Genomic DNA, 16,720 nt, shown 5'->3' with positions numbered 1-16,720 from the left:
TCACGGGATACAGTGTATCATCAAGTTTGTGGATGAAACTAAATGGAGAGGAGTGACTGATATGTCGGGGGGCAGGGCTGCCATTTGGAGGGATCTCAAACTGAAGGAACACAGAAGCCTCTCAAGAGTTCTACAAAGACAAGTGCGAGGCCTTGCATCTGTGGAAAAAATCACCCAAGGTCTCAGTACAGGCTGGGGATGGACTGGCTGGGCAGCAGCTCTGCAACAAGACCTGGGAGTTCACTAGTGGACAAGAGGTTGAATGGGAATCGTCAGTATAGCCTTGTGGTTGTAGCATGCTGAGTTGTATTAGAAAAAGTCAAGAAGTAGAGGGAAGTGGGTTTTCCCCCTTCTACTTAGCATTTCTGGTGCCTGATCTGTAATCTTGTGCCCAGTGCTGACCCCTCAAAGTCAAGAGAGATACCAACAAACTGGAAAAATCCAGCTCCTGAGGGTTAGTGGCAGAACCACACTCTTCTAAGAGGTGTGCCATAAAAGGGTTAAGAAGCTGTTCTCACAGGTTATGAGGGAAGCTCTTGCTGGAGTCTTCCAGTGCAAACGGATAAGCACTGAGATAGGTGGCCCAGAAATCTTGGGTTCTTTTCCTCCCTCCTGTCAGCTCTCACACATGAAGCTTTTGCTCTTTATATTTTTTTCCTATGTGCAAATGAGATTTTACTGCTTTTCTGCATTTGGATGCCCTCTGGTGTCTGAGCTAAGTCTCTTGTCATGAAACAGTGTTTGTGGGCATCCCTTGTCATCCAGCAGTGACACTGGTCTTTCTGTTCTCACTGCCTGGTTGCTGAGGATGGAGATACTGGGGAGTCTGTACAGCCCCATAATGACTGGGGGAAAGGGTATGTTTCAGGGACTATTGCAGCACACAGATAAGGGTGGCATTTTTCAGTCTCTTTTTGCTCTCAGTATTAAAGTTGGCTTTTCTTAGTGATGTCTTTATGTTGTCGTAGTCATCTACCAAAGGTGGGAAGGGAATAGAGTAGCATTGGATCCCTTCTAAGGATAAAAGGAGTTATTTCCAGATTCTGGCTTCACCAGTACAATGCAAGAATGGTACCAGAAGGTCTCAAGAAGTAGAAATTTCATGTCTTCTGACATCTCTGTCTGAGACTTGGATTCTCTTGGAGATTCTTGGAGGTCCAAACATGGACTGAGATGTGTTAGGGTACGTGGATGGGAACGGGCTTCTTCACAGTGATTCTGTCACACTCAAGCCATGACCAAGTATATGACAGCTTCATCACAGGAGCTGTAAGATGCTCCGTAACATCTGTAAAATTGTTTGTTATAACTGAGTTAATGGAGTTAGACAAGTAATTTAAATTTATGAAAACTAGACTAACTAATAGTGTTACCTTAGTTTTGTTATGCTTATTGAAGTAGAAGAAATTAAATGAGTGGAAAGTAAAGAATTATGGCAAACTGAAGGCAGAGACTTTATATTTACGATGTAACTGCAGAAATGCAAAATGTATGCTTCCATTCTAACATACAGATAAGCATAGTTCTTAGTTAACCTTAAATAACTATGTTTTTGCTACAAGGATATTAGGATCAAACCCAACAAAGCCAAGGTGGTTTCTTGCTTATATGACTCTGTTTTGACCCTGCAGGATTTCTCTTCTCTAACTGTTGTTATATTTATTTTCATTCTGGACCACATATACCAAATTCCACTGTTGTACCTTGGTAATTACTTCTGTAATTTACAAAAATTACAGATTTTTGGTATTGTAACTGTTTGTTTTATTGTTGATGTAATTTGTTTGATAGTTTCCTTCAGAACCATTACAGTCAAATGTTTGTATTGCTGTCTTTTAAAAATAATGCGCTCTCTGCAAAACCAAAAAAAAAACCCAAGGAAACACCGCTTTGGAAAAAAGTGTGTTGCAAGTAAGACAGGTGTCTCAAGGTAAGACTTTGGCTTCTCACACAGGTGTCATTTTTAGAACTTAAGAAGTCAGGAGTATGTAAAAGAAAAGTACTGTTCCTGGGAAATACAAAAAGTACATGTGATACACTCAGACCGTTCTGTTCTATTTTGTTTCCTTTTAGCAGTTATTGATTGCCACAATAATTTAAATTACTTTGTTTAGATAATCTTGTTTTGAGGCAAGATCTCCCTTTGTATTAGGAAGAGCTTTGGTATAATTATTTGCTGTGCTTTTCACAAGTACTGAATTGTTGTATGTTACCGAATGTGTGTCCAAATCTAGGATGTGCTGATGGAATTGTTGGAGCAGTGTGCTGATGGACTCTGGAAGGCAGAACGCTATGAGCTCATTGCTGACATATATAAACTCATAATTCCCATTTATGAAAAACGGAGAGATTTTGAGGTACTCAATTCATCATAAGTAAATTTGAGGAAGAAAAAAATTCTGATTTTTCTAGTCTTAACTGCATGACATGTTGGACATCACAGAATAAAATTACTAAAACTAACTGAAATATGAACATGCTGAAAAATTTGTTTTCATTTTAAACAGTTTATTTTTATTTAAATAAAAATTAAAAATTAATCTTGCATACTGTCATTCTGATACAAGTGCTAAACCTGTTACTACTGTTCAGTTAAACATGTTTACTGGCTATAAGGACATCATTTATTGTCTTAAGGTAGGAAAGTTCTATGTTATTCTTTACACCATGGTTGTTTTCTTTTATTTTTAGAGGCTTGCTCATTTATATGACACTCTTCATCGAGCATACAGTAAAGTAACAGAAGTTATGCATACAGGCAAGAGACTGCTGGGTACTTATTTCAGGGTAGCGTTCTTTGGACAGGTGAGTATTATTTAACTATCATTTGTCAGCTCTATGCAGTAAGAAAAACCTGAATTTATTTTACAAGGTATACTATTTAATGATCTATATTGATACCATGACATAAAAAGGACAAGAAATGTGTTCTTTAAGAAACACTTATTCACCATCAATAATTTAGTTTAAAACATTTATCAATTCCAATACAATTCTTCATTATTTTCCTCAGTAAATTTTTTACTTTTTTTTTCCTTTTTCTTCTTTTATTTACTACCTTAAGGCAGCGGTAAGTTTTCTGTAATGTCAGTTCTTAACAACGTATTGACTTAATGTCTGTAATGCTACAGTGTGGTTTGCAAGGCTGCTTCTTAGATTGGTATGCATCGATAGCCATTGCAATTCAAAAAATAGCATTAAGTTCCATTTAGGGAACAAATCACCCTTTTCTATGCATCAGTATTGCATGCTTTGAACAAAAGTACTGGCTGTGTACTGGACAGCTTCACATCCTGCAATATGTGTCTAGAATTGCGTATGCATCAGTATGGTATCACGCAGCATCAAGTAATACCCTTTCTACATGCATAGCCCAGTTGCTAATTGTTCAGCTGAGCATGGAGAATTGTAAAATACTCTGAGCAGTATAACTTTACATGTATTCTGTTGTCTTTTATAACTTTATAGCAATACCAGTTTACAGACAGTGAAACAGATGTTGAGGTAATTACAGTAACCGCTTACAAAGCAAGCAATGCAGTAAAAAACTACTGCATTTCACCTTAGTTTGATGTGGGTATTTTTGTCAATCTAGCCTGTGTTTATACATGTTACGTTGTGCTTTTCTATTTTGTCTGTTTCATTTATGACAGAAGTGTTTATTTTCTTGTTTCAAACCTGAACTCAGACATGGCTTCTTGTTTTAAACCAATGACCTGTTTCACTTCCCATGTACTCTATTTTGCATTTAGTTACGGTTTTAAAACATATGCCTTATGCAATAAAAATAAAGAAGTATATGGTAATATAGTACAACATAAACCTAAGATCTTTACATAAATTAAACTTCGCTTTCTGGGATTATTTTTTTATTACTACATAAAGATTTTTTTCGGATTATTTTTATGGAAACTATTTCCAAAGTACTCACTTATGAATCAGATAGTCCTGTCGAGCAACAAGACTGTTGTTGCAACTCTTTTGGCAAGTGAAACAGTGCCGAAAGTTCACTTTTTATATAAAAGTGAAAAAAGTTATCTCAAAGGCTTGGCACACCATAAAATTACAACAAAACCTTTAAAATTTTAACTGTGTGTTGTCATTATCTTTCACTCATTCTGTAGTAGATAATTACATTTTTCTGAGGTTTTTTTTTTTATTCGCTTAGGAGTACCTTTTTTACGTAGATTCTAATTTCTCTTTATTTACGTTTGCTTGAATCCTGATGTTAAATGTTTGTTTGCTTTGAACCACATGCATTATGTTCATCTTAATCATTGCTCTATGTGTTTTTTTTCCAAGATTTTGATTACTTTATTTTTTACAGGGATTCTTTGAGGATGAAGACGGAAAGGAATATATCTATAAAGAGCCTAAACTCACACCTCTTTCAGAAATTTCCCAAAGACTCCAAAAACTCTACTCTGACAAATTTGGATCTGAAAATGTCAAAATGATTCAGGATTCTGGCAAAGTATGATCTTGATCCTCTATAAAAAATTCTAATAAATTACTTCCACTAATCCACTTGAAATACTGTCGGATCACTGTCTGTTACTCATTTGGCACACAAACATATGTGTCTAAACATGCTAGTGGTTGAAGGGCATGACAGAAATATCATCTTTTATTAAGGTTACCTTTAAGAACAACAAAAAAACCCTTAATTTCCATGGTGTTACCTCTCAAAATAATAATTGTGTCTTAGGACAAATTTGGATTATGATCAGTTTGTGTTAACTTTAGCTATATTTCTTGCCAGTTCATGCACACTCATTCTTTGGAAGTTTGTCCCTTTTCTGCATCTTGAGAGTCCGAACTTTCGGGAAAGAAGTAGGAAACAGAGAAAAGTACCTCTTCTGAGAAAAGTACCATATGTAATTAATACTTTAACTCTGTATCAGTTGTTATCCTCTGCCTATGTCTCTGAGCCTGTTCAATTTTTATATCACTTAAACTGTAGGAAAAAAAAATACTCACACAGAGTCATCTGGTAAGATCTAGAATTGTCGCAGGAAATACTTTCCTTTGCAATTGAAGGCTCCAAAACTGGTGAACTAAAGAGAGCTACAATATCCCGTATGCTGAGAAGAACACATACTGTGCAAATTGCCTCTCTGCATTCCTTTTGTTCCCTTCCTCAGCCAATTTTTAACTTTTGTTTGGCCTCAGACTTTATGGTGATTTTTTCTTATGATAATTTCCTGTCTCTTCTGTTACTTAATTCTGCCAATAAGATCACAAAGGTCTGCACTTCTTGGCCTGAAAGTGCAGCAGTGGTGGGCTTTTCAATGCTGGAACTTAAGGAGAGGAGGACTTACACAAAGGCTAGGTTTCATGCCATGGAAGGCAAGTGATTTATATTGTAATCTCAGTTTTTCACAGCTCTTCCAGTGTACTCCCCTGATTTCTTTACAATTAATTACAGTGCATATGTTTGTCAGCATTTATAGGGAACATTTTTCTATCAGCTATATCAGAATGAGTACATAAATTATATAATTTACCACTTAAATTCCAGTCCAATAATCTTAAATAAAAGAAGTAATAATAAGCAGCATGTTCTAATAAAAATGGATTACAGCAGGGAGATCTTGGCTCTGTTCCCAGTTTGCTCCAGAACTTACCTGGTGACTTCATGTGTCTATTTGCATTGCTATTTTTCCCACTTAGTTTATAGAATTGAAATGGGTCAGAGACAGGCAGAGATAACATGAGTATTTGACATGAGACTAAAGTGGTAGGCAACAACATTTAGAAAGATGCACAGGTTTAAGGTGCCCTCTTTATCCTGTAGTTGGGGGGAATCTACAAAAAAAATTAATCATCCTTGGTCCATTTAGGGACCCTGCTGGGCAAAGATTAATGTCCTTATCTATTGGTACTGGAGCCTAGTTGCTGCTTTTAGCAAATTAAAGACCTGGCAGTCCATGAGGCTCTTAGTTTTGCAGTTCTAAGAACAAAATGAGCTTGAGTGGTAAAGGCTTGTTCCCACCATTACATTCTTTGGGAACCTTCATAGGGTGTCACAGTGGAGACAGACAGGTTGGGAGGAGAGCCTTCTGAAGGCCATATCTGAGCTATTCACAATGTAGGGTTTTATTTTTAATTCTACAACTTTTTTTTATCACTAGCAATTTTTGGTCTCCAATCTACTGTTGTGTCAGCAGTCATGTAGGACAAGTATTTGTTTCTGGGTTTTCTGTATCTGTGTGCCTTCCAGTGTTAATCATGGGTATAACTGTGTATTATGGGGTTTTTTGCAGTTCTGCGTAGAGCAATTACCAATAATGAATGTGGTTTTTTTTAAAAAAAAAAAAAAAAACTAAAACAAAAACAAACCACAACCACATGTTGTAATTCATCTAGCTGTGTTGTCTTCCCAATAGAAACAATGCAGAGAAACCCTGTAAGAGCATTAACATCTCCTGCATTTTTAATAATTTGAAGGTTAAGAAATGAAATTTGATTTCTGAAGGTTATGTGACTACAATTAAATTCACTTTATTCACAATGTAGCTATTTGATTTTAAATTTTTTTTCATGTTTTTAAGGTAAATCCTAAGGATTTAGATTCAAAATACGCATATATTCAAGTTACACATGTAACTCCATATTTTGAAGAAAAAGAGTTGCAGGAAAGAAAAACAGATTTTGAAAGGACTCATAACATTCGTCGCTTTATGTTTGAGATGCCTTTTACACAAGCTGGTAAAAGACAAGGAGGAGTAGAAGAACAGTGTAAGAGAAGGACTATTTTGACAGGTACTGATTGACTGGAAATTTCCTTTAAAAGAAAACTACTTTTTTGTTTCTTTTTTGTACTTATTTCTTAGATACTTAGGTTTTTCTATATGTTGTGTATTTGTCAGAAAAAATCCTTTAGAAGATTGCACACAACTGTTAGAGATGGTAAGAATTGCAAAGTATACCAAAAATACTGTTAGAACAACCTTTTGAAATCAATTCATACTTGAAAATAATACTCAAAAATGTGATATGCAAACACTTATAAATGACCATCTGAGAATACGTATATGACTGTGATTTCTTAACCCCTAAGCACTGGAAAAAGAGTAAAATCTCATATGCAACTAAGTTCTAACTACCCTTGACTTCTAAATAATTTGGGGGTTTTTTTAATAAGTCTGCATCTCTCTCTTTGCCCTTCCCTGTGCTCACCTTTCTTTGCTATAAAACATTGAAGAACAGTGGTATTATGCTTGCAGTCTTGGGTGTGGCATTTTTCAACATTCTTTCAGTCTTCGGATGTGTAAAATGCAGCATTGGTTCTTTTAGCTAAAAGCACGAGGAGAGCCTGAAGGACAAGGTCTGGTTTTATTTCCAGCTCCAGTTTCATTGTGTCTTTGGTCTAATCACTGTGCTTTAGTTTCTCATTCGTTGGCTTTAGAACGGAGAGTGCACATCTATCTCCCATGGGCTCAAATTTTAAAGATACTTAGTTCACTGATACAAAACTTTTTTTTTAAGGGAAATAGTTACGGTGTGTTTGGCAGTGTTCCTGTGTAACGCGTAAATCTGAATTTGTGAAATAACAAGTTGCTTTGAGTGGCAACATTAATTCAAATATTCTAATTCTGTTCTGTATGGGCTTTTCCATTTTACTTAAAGTCCTTCATAGCTGTCTGCTAAAAAACTTTTTGCATTTTTAGCCAAAACTAGGTTTTCCAGACTGGTTTCTTCAAGAGATAATCCTCAAATACTTTTTGGGTTGTCTTTTTTCTTAAGCTTCAAGAATTAAGAATCTGGAGTCTAGCTTTCCTTTTTAGAAAAAGACTTTTTTGTGGGTTTGTCTTTAATGACAAATGTGAGAAGCTCACACTTAATACAGTAGTAAAACCAATTTAAATAAGTGACTTTAGCTATGGACAGCTGACATAATACTTGTGAGGAAACAGGAAATACAGCTTTGCTATTTTTGATTCTTCTCAGAGATATGTGGATGATAAACAACTCTTTTTACAGTTCTTATATGAATCAAGTTCAAATGGTTTAATTTTTGGTTATTAGTAGCAGTAATGACAGTGACCTTTCTTTGCTGTAATACATGTAAAGCTACACATACTTGCATTTTCAATATTTGGTTTCCCAGTACATTTGGTAGTATTTCTAATTATATAATAGGGTATTAAATTGGGCAACTAATTACATCAAAATGAGACTTTAGCATAAAATTATTTCAAAACACACCTCATTCAAAAACCTTTTTCTAACTATATTAAATTTGTTCCCATCCGTAGCTATACATTGTTTCCCTTATGTGAAGAAGCGCATTCCAGTAATGTATCAGCACCATACTGATTTAAACCCAATTGAAGTAGCCATTGATGAAATGAGTAAAAAAGTTGCAGAACTTCGGCAGCTTTGCTCTTCAGCTGAAGTAGATATGATCAAATTGCAGCTGAAGCTACAAGGAAGTGTCAGTGTTCAGGTAAGACCATATACTTTGTCATTCAGCTCTTCCACTTGCTTCTGTCCCTGGAAAATTATATAAGTAGTTGGTTCATCATTAGTTTGTTATGTATATTCAAGACTGTCCTAAATTAGAAATACACTCACTGTTTGCATTTATTTCCAGAATAGGAAAAGCAATAAAAGTATTTCATGTAAACACTGATCATGGACAGTTACATAAAAGGGTTAAGATTCAACTCTGGATTCTATGGTGGTCTGAGCCCCACCTGGTATTGCTGTAAAGCTGAAACTACCATGAAACAGTGACTTCCCATATGAGAATGAATGAGCATATTTTGGCTAGATGCAGATCTGCTCACAGTAGGTTCAACATGGTAATTATTGCTTTTGTATTTTGGTAAGATCCCTATGGAGATGAAGAGGGAATGCCAAAATATAGAAGGAGGGTAACAGTAGAAAATCTCACTGTACAACATTTTGTTACTTGAATGTATAAAGAAACCATCAGATTTATCAAAATAGGGTACCTAAAACAGTTGTAGCATGTACAAGTCAGTGTGGTCAGGGTCTTAAGAAGGCAGTGACAAAAGTGCTGCTCTGTTGTTTTTAGTTGATTCAAGTCAAAGGAACGGTAAACACAGCTATCTGAAATGAGCTGTTTTCATGTTGAAGAGAACAAAAGAAACAAAAGCAACAATAAACCAAGGTTCCAGAATGTACAAGTTGTCAAGCTACCATTTTGGATGAGAAGGGAGGGGCTGTCACTGTTAACATAAAAGAATAATAGGGATGAGTCAGAAATCATTGAATCCACTTTTCATGTAGCTGCCATAATAGCACAGTTAAATTTCAGAAAATTATTGCAGAATTTTCAGCTTGGAAGAGTGTTTTCAATAGATAAGCATATCAAACAGTAGTAGATTTAGCTCATTTTTCCACCTCGCTTTCATAAATAGAGATGACAAATTGCTGTTATCAGCAGTTACTTTGCCACTCCATCAGTGGTTTCTTTGTGCCAGGACAGGTTCATACAGGGTGCTGTAGAGACCTCTCATGCTCTTATGTGCCAGCTCCAGCAGTTTCTTACTTCAGAAGTCCAGTTTTCTTGAAATCACTGTGTTCCAAGAAAATCAAATCAGACACACACCTGTAGTACCTGTTATTGCTAAGACCGTATGTCAGAGAACTGACTTTATTCTGTAATCCTTATTCTTTTTAGGTTAATGCTGGTCCATTAGCATATGCAAGAGCTTTCTTAGATGACACAAACACCAAAAGATATCCAGACAATAAAGTAAAGCTACTAAAGGAAGTTTTTAGGTATGTGGTTTTTTGTTTGGTGGTGGGTTTTATTTTTTGGGGGGTGGGGGGAATTGACTTTTTTCCCCAAGATTGATATCATAATGACTTTTTATTTTACTTTTATAGTTTCTGACCGTATTAAAACATATTTTAAGCTGGCATTTTGAATTAATCTTTTGGATTTTGTATTTCTAATTGAGATTTTTTTATTATTCATTTATCTAAATCAGGCAATTTGTTGAAGCTTGTGGGCATGCTCTGGGTGTAAATGAACGACTTATAAAGGAAGATCAGTTGGAATATCAAGAAGAAATGAAGGCAAACTACAGAGAAATGGCAAAAGAACTTTCTGAAATAATGCATGAACAAGTATGTGCTAATATTAAATCATACATACCAACGTTCAAAATGTAGCTGTAATGTTGAACCCACTAGGAAAAGAGTATCTAATGCATTATACAAGAGGATTGTTTCTTTTTTTTCTTTATTGGAGTATAAGTATATCATGGAATTGTGGAACTTCCTCATTTTTTTCATTTGTGCATTTTCTGCACATGCTTTCTTGACCTTCAGAATCAAGTCTTTCTCATTAAGAAAGTAGATCTGGTTCACACCAGTCTGGTTTTTTGCAGGAGAGAGACTATAGCCAAGATAAAACAAATTTACTGACATGAGTATATATACCATTTATACTTCATATGTGTGGTTACAAGGGTCTCTATGACCCAAAAAGCTCATTTTAGTCTGTACTTCCTGGTAACTGTAGGGGAATTGGATCTGCAAGCTTAGCTCTTTTTCTTTAGATTTTGGAGATGTAAGCATTTACTTCCACGACAAAGAGTTAAACCTCTTTCAAGAAGTATTCCAACACATTTTCTTGAGGAGAATCCACTACAGACAAAGAGGATATAGGAGAAGGAAAGCCAAAACTCTCATGGACTGAGATGTAGGACCTTGCATCTGGGATCAATGGTAGAAATGTCTCCTCACTTCAGAGGCAAGGATATTATTTCCGGGAGGACAGGAAGAACTGAAGATTCATACTTGATCCCTGCCGTCTTGACATTTAAATTCGTCACATCAGGTTCCTTTCTTTAATCCATGGATGTTTGTATAATCTTTTCCCACAGCCATAGAGTGGTTTATAGCTCTCAACACTCAAGGCTAGTATTTCTGTCCCACAAGAAATACTTGTGTTTTCTGATAATATTTTACCTTACAAATACACATGTCTATGAGACTTCCTTAGATGTGTGACCATAATAGCAACTTTTCTTAGTCTAGGAACCAATGCATCCTGGTCTGGATAACCAGTTGATACAAAGAGGAGCTTAGAGGTTCTCTTGTCCATACAAAAACTATAGGCTTTATTCAGAAATCAAATTGTACAGGAAAAATTAAACTTGAGACCTACCTGAGGTGTTCAGTGTAGCTGACATTTAAATGCTCTATTAATCTTCCAGGGTTTTTTTCAGGATTGCATCCTTTAGATGTGCAATGACTTTACCCATCTGCAATTTTTTGACATCTCTAAATTATTATTATCCAAGAAGTACTTGCTCGAAAAGGTAGACACTTGTTGGTATAACAGCTTATCCATAGGCTTATCTAAGAGAGATTTGCCTTTATTCCACCCTTGCTTAGATTGTATCCAAAACTTTTATGGCTATTTTTTTTCCCCCTGTTCAAAAATGTGTCGTGTCTAGAGTTCACTTCACATGCCTTCTTGCTGTCTGTTATTTCCTGATGTGGTTTTCTCAGATACTGTGCTGTGAGTAGCGCTGTGCTATGATATAATTATGGTGAAGCACAAGAATACAGCAAGCACATAGGCTTTATTTTCATTCTTGTATTCTTTTGTTATACTATCACAGGGAAAAACTTACCACAAAACTAGCTTTTCTTAACTACCAATGATGGAGAATATTGTGGTACAAGGTTTGTAGGGAATGTTACCATTTGGTCAGAATCTGTGTGTGGTTTGCTTGGGTTTTTTAATAAAAAAACCAGTATCTTTCAGATACGCATGTCAAGGAAAACAGTTTTGAAAGATCCCTCAACAGGAAAAGAGGTTGCTTAGCTGACAAAAATGGGACAGTTTGACTGTATTTCAGTGTGACTTACTGAAAAGCAGAGAGCAGTGAAGGGTTTTAGAAAGGGGACGAACTGATTGGACACCTGATTTAGATGCACAAGGTATGTGGGAGGATTAGACAGCTGTACAGAAGACCCCTTTGGAAAAGAGGAGAATGTTTTGATCAAATAGTTTAATGACAATAAATGAAAAATTACTATTCCCCTAGCATAGGAAAAAATAAAAGAATAACAGGATGTACACAAGAAAAAATACTTTTAATTCAATGCAAGATTATGTACATTAGAAGAATATTCGTGTGTGAATTTCCAAAGTTTGATGATAAGAAAAAGCATGTAATGCTTGAAACTTCAGGAGTAAATCACATTGTCTAAAAGTAAACCAAGAAAAGAAGGGGCAAACAACTAATACCTATAAGATAGTGTGAACAGAAAATGGAAGTACAGCGCTGGCTGCAGTAATGTTTACTATTAGCCTACCACTGCGTTCTTTTTATGCAAATGTAATTAGTTGTAAGTAATTAAAGCATGGTATTGGTTTGGTTGGGGTTTTTAAATGAGATAGATCACTCCCCTGGAAGCTTAGAATCATGAGGCTTTTCACTGAAATCTTTAAAAATGTCACCTTTATGTGCCTGCCTATTGCTGTATTTGGAAAAAGCTTCTCACAATGTTTACTCTAATGTCATTGAAGAAACTATTAGCTGTCTTATTATAGCGTAGGGTTTTAAACAACTGCAAAAATTTTGTTACAAAGAATATAGAAAAGAATTTTAACAGATGTTTCTTTTTTCTTCTCTGCTGCTTGCCAATATGATCAGATGGGATGGTAATTAATTTTCTTTACTTGTGCTCTTAGTTTGTCTGATTTTTATATCATTCCTTTTTTCCCTCCCAATATTTCTAATCTTAGCATCAGTAAATTTATAGCTATCAAGAATAAAGTCTTTTTGGTGCTCTGAAAGCTTTTGATAGAGGTATGATTTGAGCATTTCTTAAGTCAAAAAAAAAAAAACAAAAAAGGGAAAAAGCATGCCTGTTGTTGTTGTGAAACTCCTGTTGAAAGTTAACAAGAGAAGTGAGAGAAGCTGTCCAAGCTTCCTCTAGAGAGGACAGTGTAATACCTAAATTAGGAGAACTGACACTGGAGGAATAAATACTGTCCTCCTACAACTAGTAGAGGAGGATAGTTGGAAATGGTGACCACCCTCAAAAAGAAGTTCTGTGCGATTGAGAAAGTACTGCAAAGTTGAGTTGATAAGCAGCATATTGTGAAAGTGGTTGGTTATTTTATAAATGCTTGTGTCATTTTGTAACACTTTGGTAAATATGTATTTTGCATTTTCAGATTACTCCGGTTGAAGAAAAGGCCAGTGTTATACCTAATTCGCTACACATTTTCAACGCCATAAGTGGAACTCCAACAAGCACAACAGTTCATGGGATGCCCAGTTCTTCTTCAGTTGCATGATTCTTTTGTAAAGGGAAGTATGTTCAGGGTTTTTTGTTTGTTTTTAAAGTATGTGGATTTGCTTCATTGTGTGCAAACTCAGGATGATTTTGAAGCTAAATGTTGGGCACGTGCAAGCTGCATAATTCATACGAACGTCTGAGCACACTTAGCAAACAGCAGTTACTGGTGATAGTTTTTAGAGTAAGGGAGGCGCACATCTATTTTTTTAATCTTGCTGGTAACATTTTAAAAGTAGTCACAATGTCATTGCAGAAGTGCGTGTTGGAAAATTATGAAGTCAAATTTAATTTCTCTTTTTCATTAGAAAGTATTATTAAAATGAATTGCACATTACTAAAAAGTGTTGTGGGATGTAATTTTGCAGATATGTAACATTTGGGTGTTCTTTTTGTGTATGGCACATAGAGATTGATTCCACGTACAAGAACTATTTTGGGGCTAGACAGAGACACTAGTTTTTTGGGTTTAATGGAACTGACAATAGTAATTTTTGTACCATTTGGCAAATTGTTGTGCTTTATACCTTGTTGTTTTGGAGGTATGTGAGCTTAGATCTTATTAAACAACTAAATGCAACCGAAGGTCTGTATTAATGAACACTGAGTTATACTAAAATATCAATAGGAGTAAATTGTTATGTACATATTGTTTGTTAATACAGTCCGTACAGTCTGTACATAAATGTATTACATTTCTAAGCATTTTTTAATATTCATACCAGCTCTTAACCTTCTGCTTTCAGTTTATTGTGAAAATTTGCTCATTCCAAGTATATGCAGACTTTACAGTTCATTTATTCCTGTATATAAATAAGTGCAATATAAAGATGTATACAGTCTTTGCTATGTTAGGTTTATAAGCAGTTATTAAAAGAAAAAAAACTTTTGCCAAAGCAATGGAGTATGTAATTGGTAATCATGGTTACTGTGGTAAATGGTGGTATAATTTAAAGCTTTTTCCATATTCTTATTCTTTTAAGACATTAATTTAGTAATTTTATATTTGGGGGAATAAAAGTTTTTAATTTTATTTAACTGGAAGCACTGTCCTGCTGTAATTAAACATTCTGTACTACATCTGTATTAAAAGGAAAAAGGTAGTTACTTTTCTCACCGTGTGCTCTGGTTATTATTTTACATTTGTTCCTGAGACTGGGGAAAGAGAAAGGCTTGACTGCAGGAAAAAAAAAAAAGGGGGAAAAAAAAAAGCTGGCTTTTTGCAGCTTAAGTGTGAGATGCAGACAATTCTAGGGTTTATTTCATATTCCTTGTCAACAAAGGGAATTTAGGTTATTAGTTAAGACATCAGTTTTGGATCCATCACATTTGACTCGAGTAGCATGTTACCATAACTAAAAGTTGTTACTCACCCATACAGTTAAGAAGTTTTGAAGACTTCCTAACCTTATCACATGATAGTAGAAATCATCTTTTCCTTAATGACATATGGTTTACTGTCATTTTCTGTAGCACAGCCTGAAACTCATGTTGCCATTAATCATTAAAGGTTTTTTCTGAAACAGCTTGTCCTGGGACTGAAATGCTGGATAACTGTGCTTTTCCCAGTTATGCTTCTGAAACAAGCTTCCTGTTTGTTTAAAAAGCATATTCCTTAAATTAAAAAAAAAAAACAACAAACCCACAAGCAAAAAACCAAAACCCACCCAGAGATAAATACTTCTAGACAGTGAACACATATGTTAAAAGATAGTCCCCTTTCTCCCCCTGTACCCTATATGCTATTGCTTTTTTGTTTGTGGGTATAGAAAAACTTTGTTATCTAGCAATGTAATTGCTCTCAAAAAATATTACTAGGAGAAAGTGGTCCCGTAAAGTCATTTTGCCATTCAGGAAGATTTCTGTATCAATATATTAATAGAAATCAGGTACATCATGGTGGCTTCTTGCAATTGCCTTACTTTTCCTGACTTCCCCTTTGCCCTGGGAGCAGAGCCGATGGTTTCCTACAGTTGTACAACACCTTTTGCAGTGTCCTCAATTTGATGGAGTTGTATCTGCTAACCAACTTATAAATGTGGTATGTTTTCGTAACTGAATATGGTTATCTGTGTAGATTTAGATACATCTAAATATATGTTTAACTTATTTTGCTTGCTTGCTGAAAGTTGGCCTATGAAAAATAGTGAAACGTAGTTGACAAAAGGTTGATGTAGGTTTACATAGGGTAGTGTTAATGATTAGCATGTATGGAACTCTGAGTTCATGGACACTTTGTTTATAGTCTTACATGATTCATTTATGTGAGAGAACACACCCTCTAATGTATTGTTTTGGTTTTAAGATACACTAGAAAATTATAGAACGCCTCCTTAAGTAGAAAATGCCAGAAACTATCTACTGCAGTTAACTAGCGATTAGGCAGTATTTCCCTTTCTAGATATAATTTAAATTACATCCTCCTCCTGAATAATTCATTCTGTATCAGCTCCCCTTTTCTGTTGTTACTGCAACATGTAAATTAACTGTCTAATATGGGTTATTTTTTTCTATAAAGACTTGGGTTCTATGCGGGTTTTGGCTGGGATAGAGGTAAATTTCTTGACAGTACCTGGTGTGGGGCTATGGTTTTGATTTGATAGAAACAGTGTTGGTGGCACTGGGATGTTTTAACTGTTGCTGAACAGCACGTGCACAGAGCCAGGGCCTTTTCTGCTCCTCCAGCCCACCAGCGAGCAGGCTGGGGGGGCACAAGTTGCTGGGAGGGGACACAGCCAGGACAGCTGGCCCCAACTGGCCAGAGGGATACTCCATACCACATGTTGTCATGCTCAGCAATAAAAACTCTGGAGAAGGTTTGCCAGGGCAGTGGTTGCTTAGGGACTGGCTGGGCATCACTCAGCTGGTGGCAAGCAGGGGGGTTTTGCATCATTTGTTTTTCTTGGGTTTGGCTTTTTGTTTTATGGGGGGGGTTTAATGTATTAAACTGTCTTTATTTTAACCCACAAGTTTTCTTACTTTTACTTTTCTGATTTTCTCCCTGTCCTGCTACAGAGGAGTGAGTGAGCTGCTATGTGAAGTTAAACCACAACAGTCCTTTTTGGCACCCAATGTGGGACTTGGAGGTAACAGATACGCCCACAGCATGTTCCTGTTTTAACAGGAAAAAAACTTACCTTTTTTAACAGTTGCTGGTTGCAATGTTGATTCACTTGTTCTCAGCTTTGGTTTATCTGGTTGATGCCATGCTCCCTGGGTTTTTTGCTGTACGTCAAATTTGGGAGCTTGTTAAAGGCTGTATTTGACTTCTGCCATTTGCTGTACAGTGTAGCACTTGGTTGTGTTTTGCCTGGGAGAAATAAAATAAAAGCCTTGGCCATGAGCCTAATCTGGTATTTGGGCCCTGCGTTGTTGCCTTCCCCCTATGTCGGGAACCATCTCATGAAGGCAATTCACA

The 16,720-nt window shown here is 35.9% G+C and overlaps 1 protein-coding gene across 21 annotated transcripts in view; it reads left to right on the top strand.

Annotated features, from left to right (window-relative positions):
• Positions 1-14,414, top strand: part of DOCK9 (dedicator of cytokinesis 9) — a 127,629-nt gene extending 113,215 nt beyond the window's left edge. For 10 of the 21 annotated variants that reach the window (XM_040584431.1, XM_040584444.1, XM_040584434.1 and 7 more), the window contains 10 exons: positions 2,235-2,357; positions 2,692-2,805; positions 3,065-3,070; positions 3,469-3,504; positions 4,328-4,474; positions 6,555-6,765; positions 8,262-8,452; positions 9,656-9,756; positions 9,969-10,107; positions 13,181-14,414. In XM_040584431.1, the coding sequence (XP_040440365.1) occupies positions 2,235-2,357; positions 2,692-2,805; positions 3,065-3,070; positions 3,469-3,504; positions 4,328-4,474; positions 6,555-6,765; positions 8,262-8,452; positions 9,656-9,756; positions 9,969-10,107; positions 13,181-13,303 (1,191 nt within the window). In that variant the 3' untranslated portion in view covers positions 13,304-14,414. Of the gene's footprint in view, positions 1-2,234; positions 2,358-2,691; positions 2,806-3,064; positions 3,071-3,468; positions 3,505-4,327; positions 4,475-6,554; positions 6,766-8,261; positions 8,453-9,655; positions 9,757-9,968; positions 10,108-12,653; positions 12,662-13,180 lie in introns of all 21 variants that reach the window. The other 11 variants (XM_040584447.1, XM_040584442.1, XM_040584430.1 and 8 more) reach the window with 3 other exon arrangements.
• The last annotated feature ends 2,306 nt before the right edge of the window (positions 14,415-16,720 follow it).

Source organism: Falco naumanni, chromosome 2 (genome assembly GCF_017639655.2).
Source record: "Falco naumanni isolate bFalNau1 chromosome 2, bFalNau1.pat, whole genome shotgun sequence".
Lineage (NCBI taxonomy): Eukaryota > Metazoa > Chordata > Aves > Falconiformes > Falconidae > Falco > Falco naumanni.
Note: the sequence above shows the minus strand (reverse complement) of the source record. Positions and strands in the feature narration are given on the sequence as shown.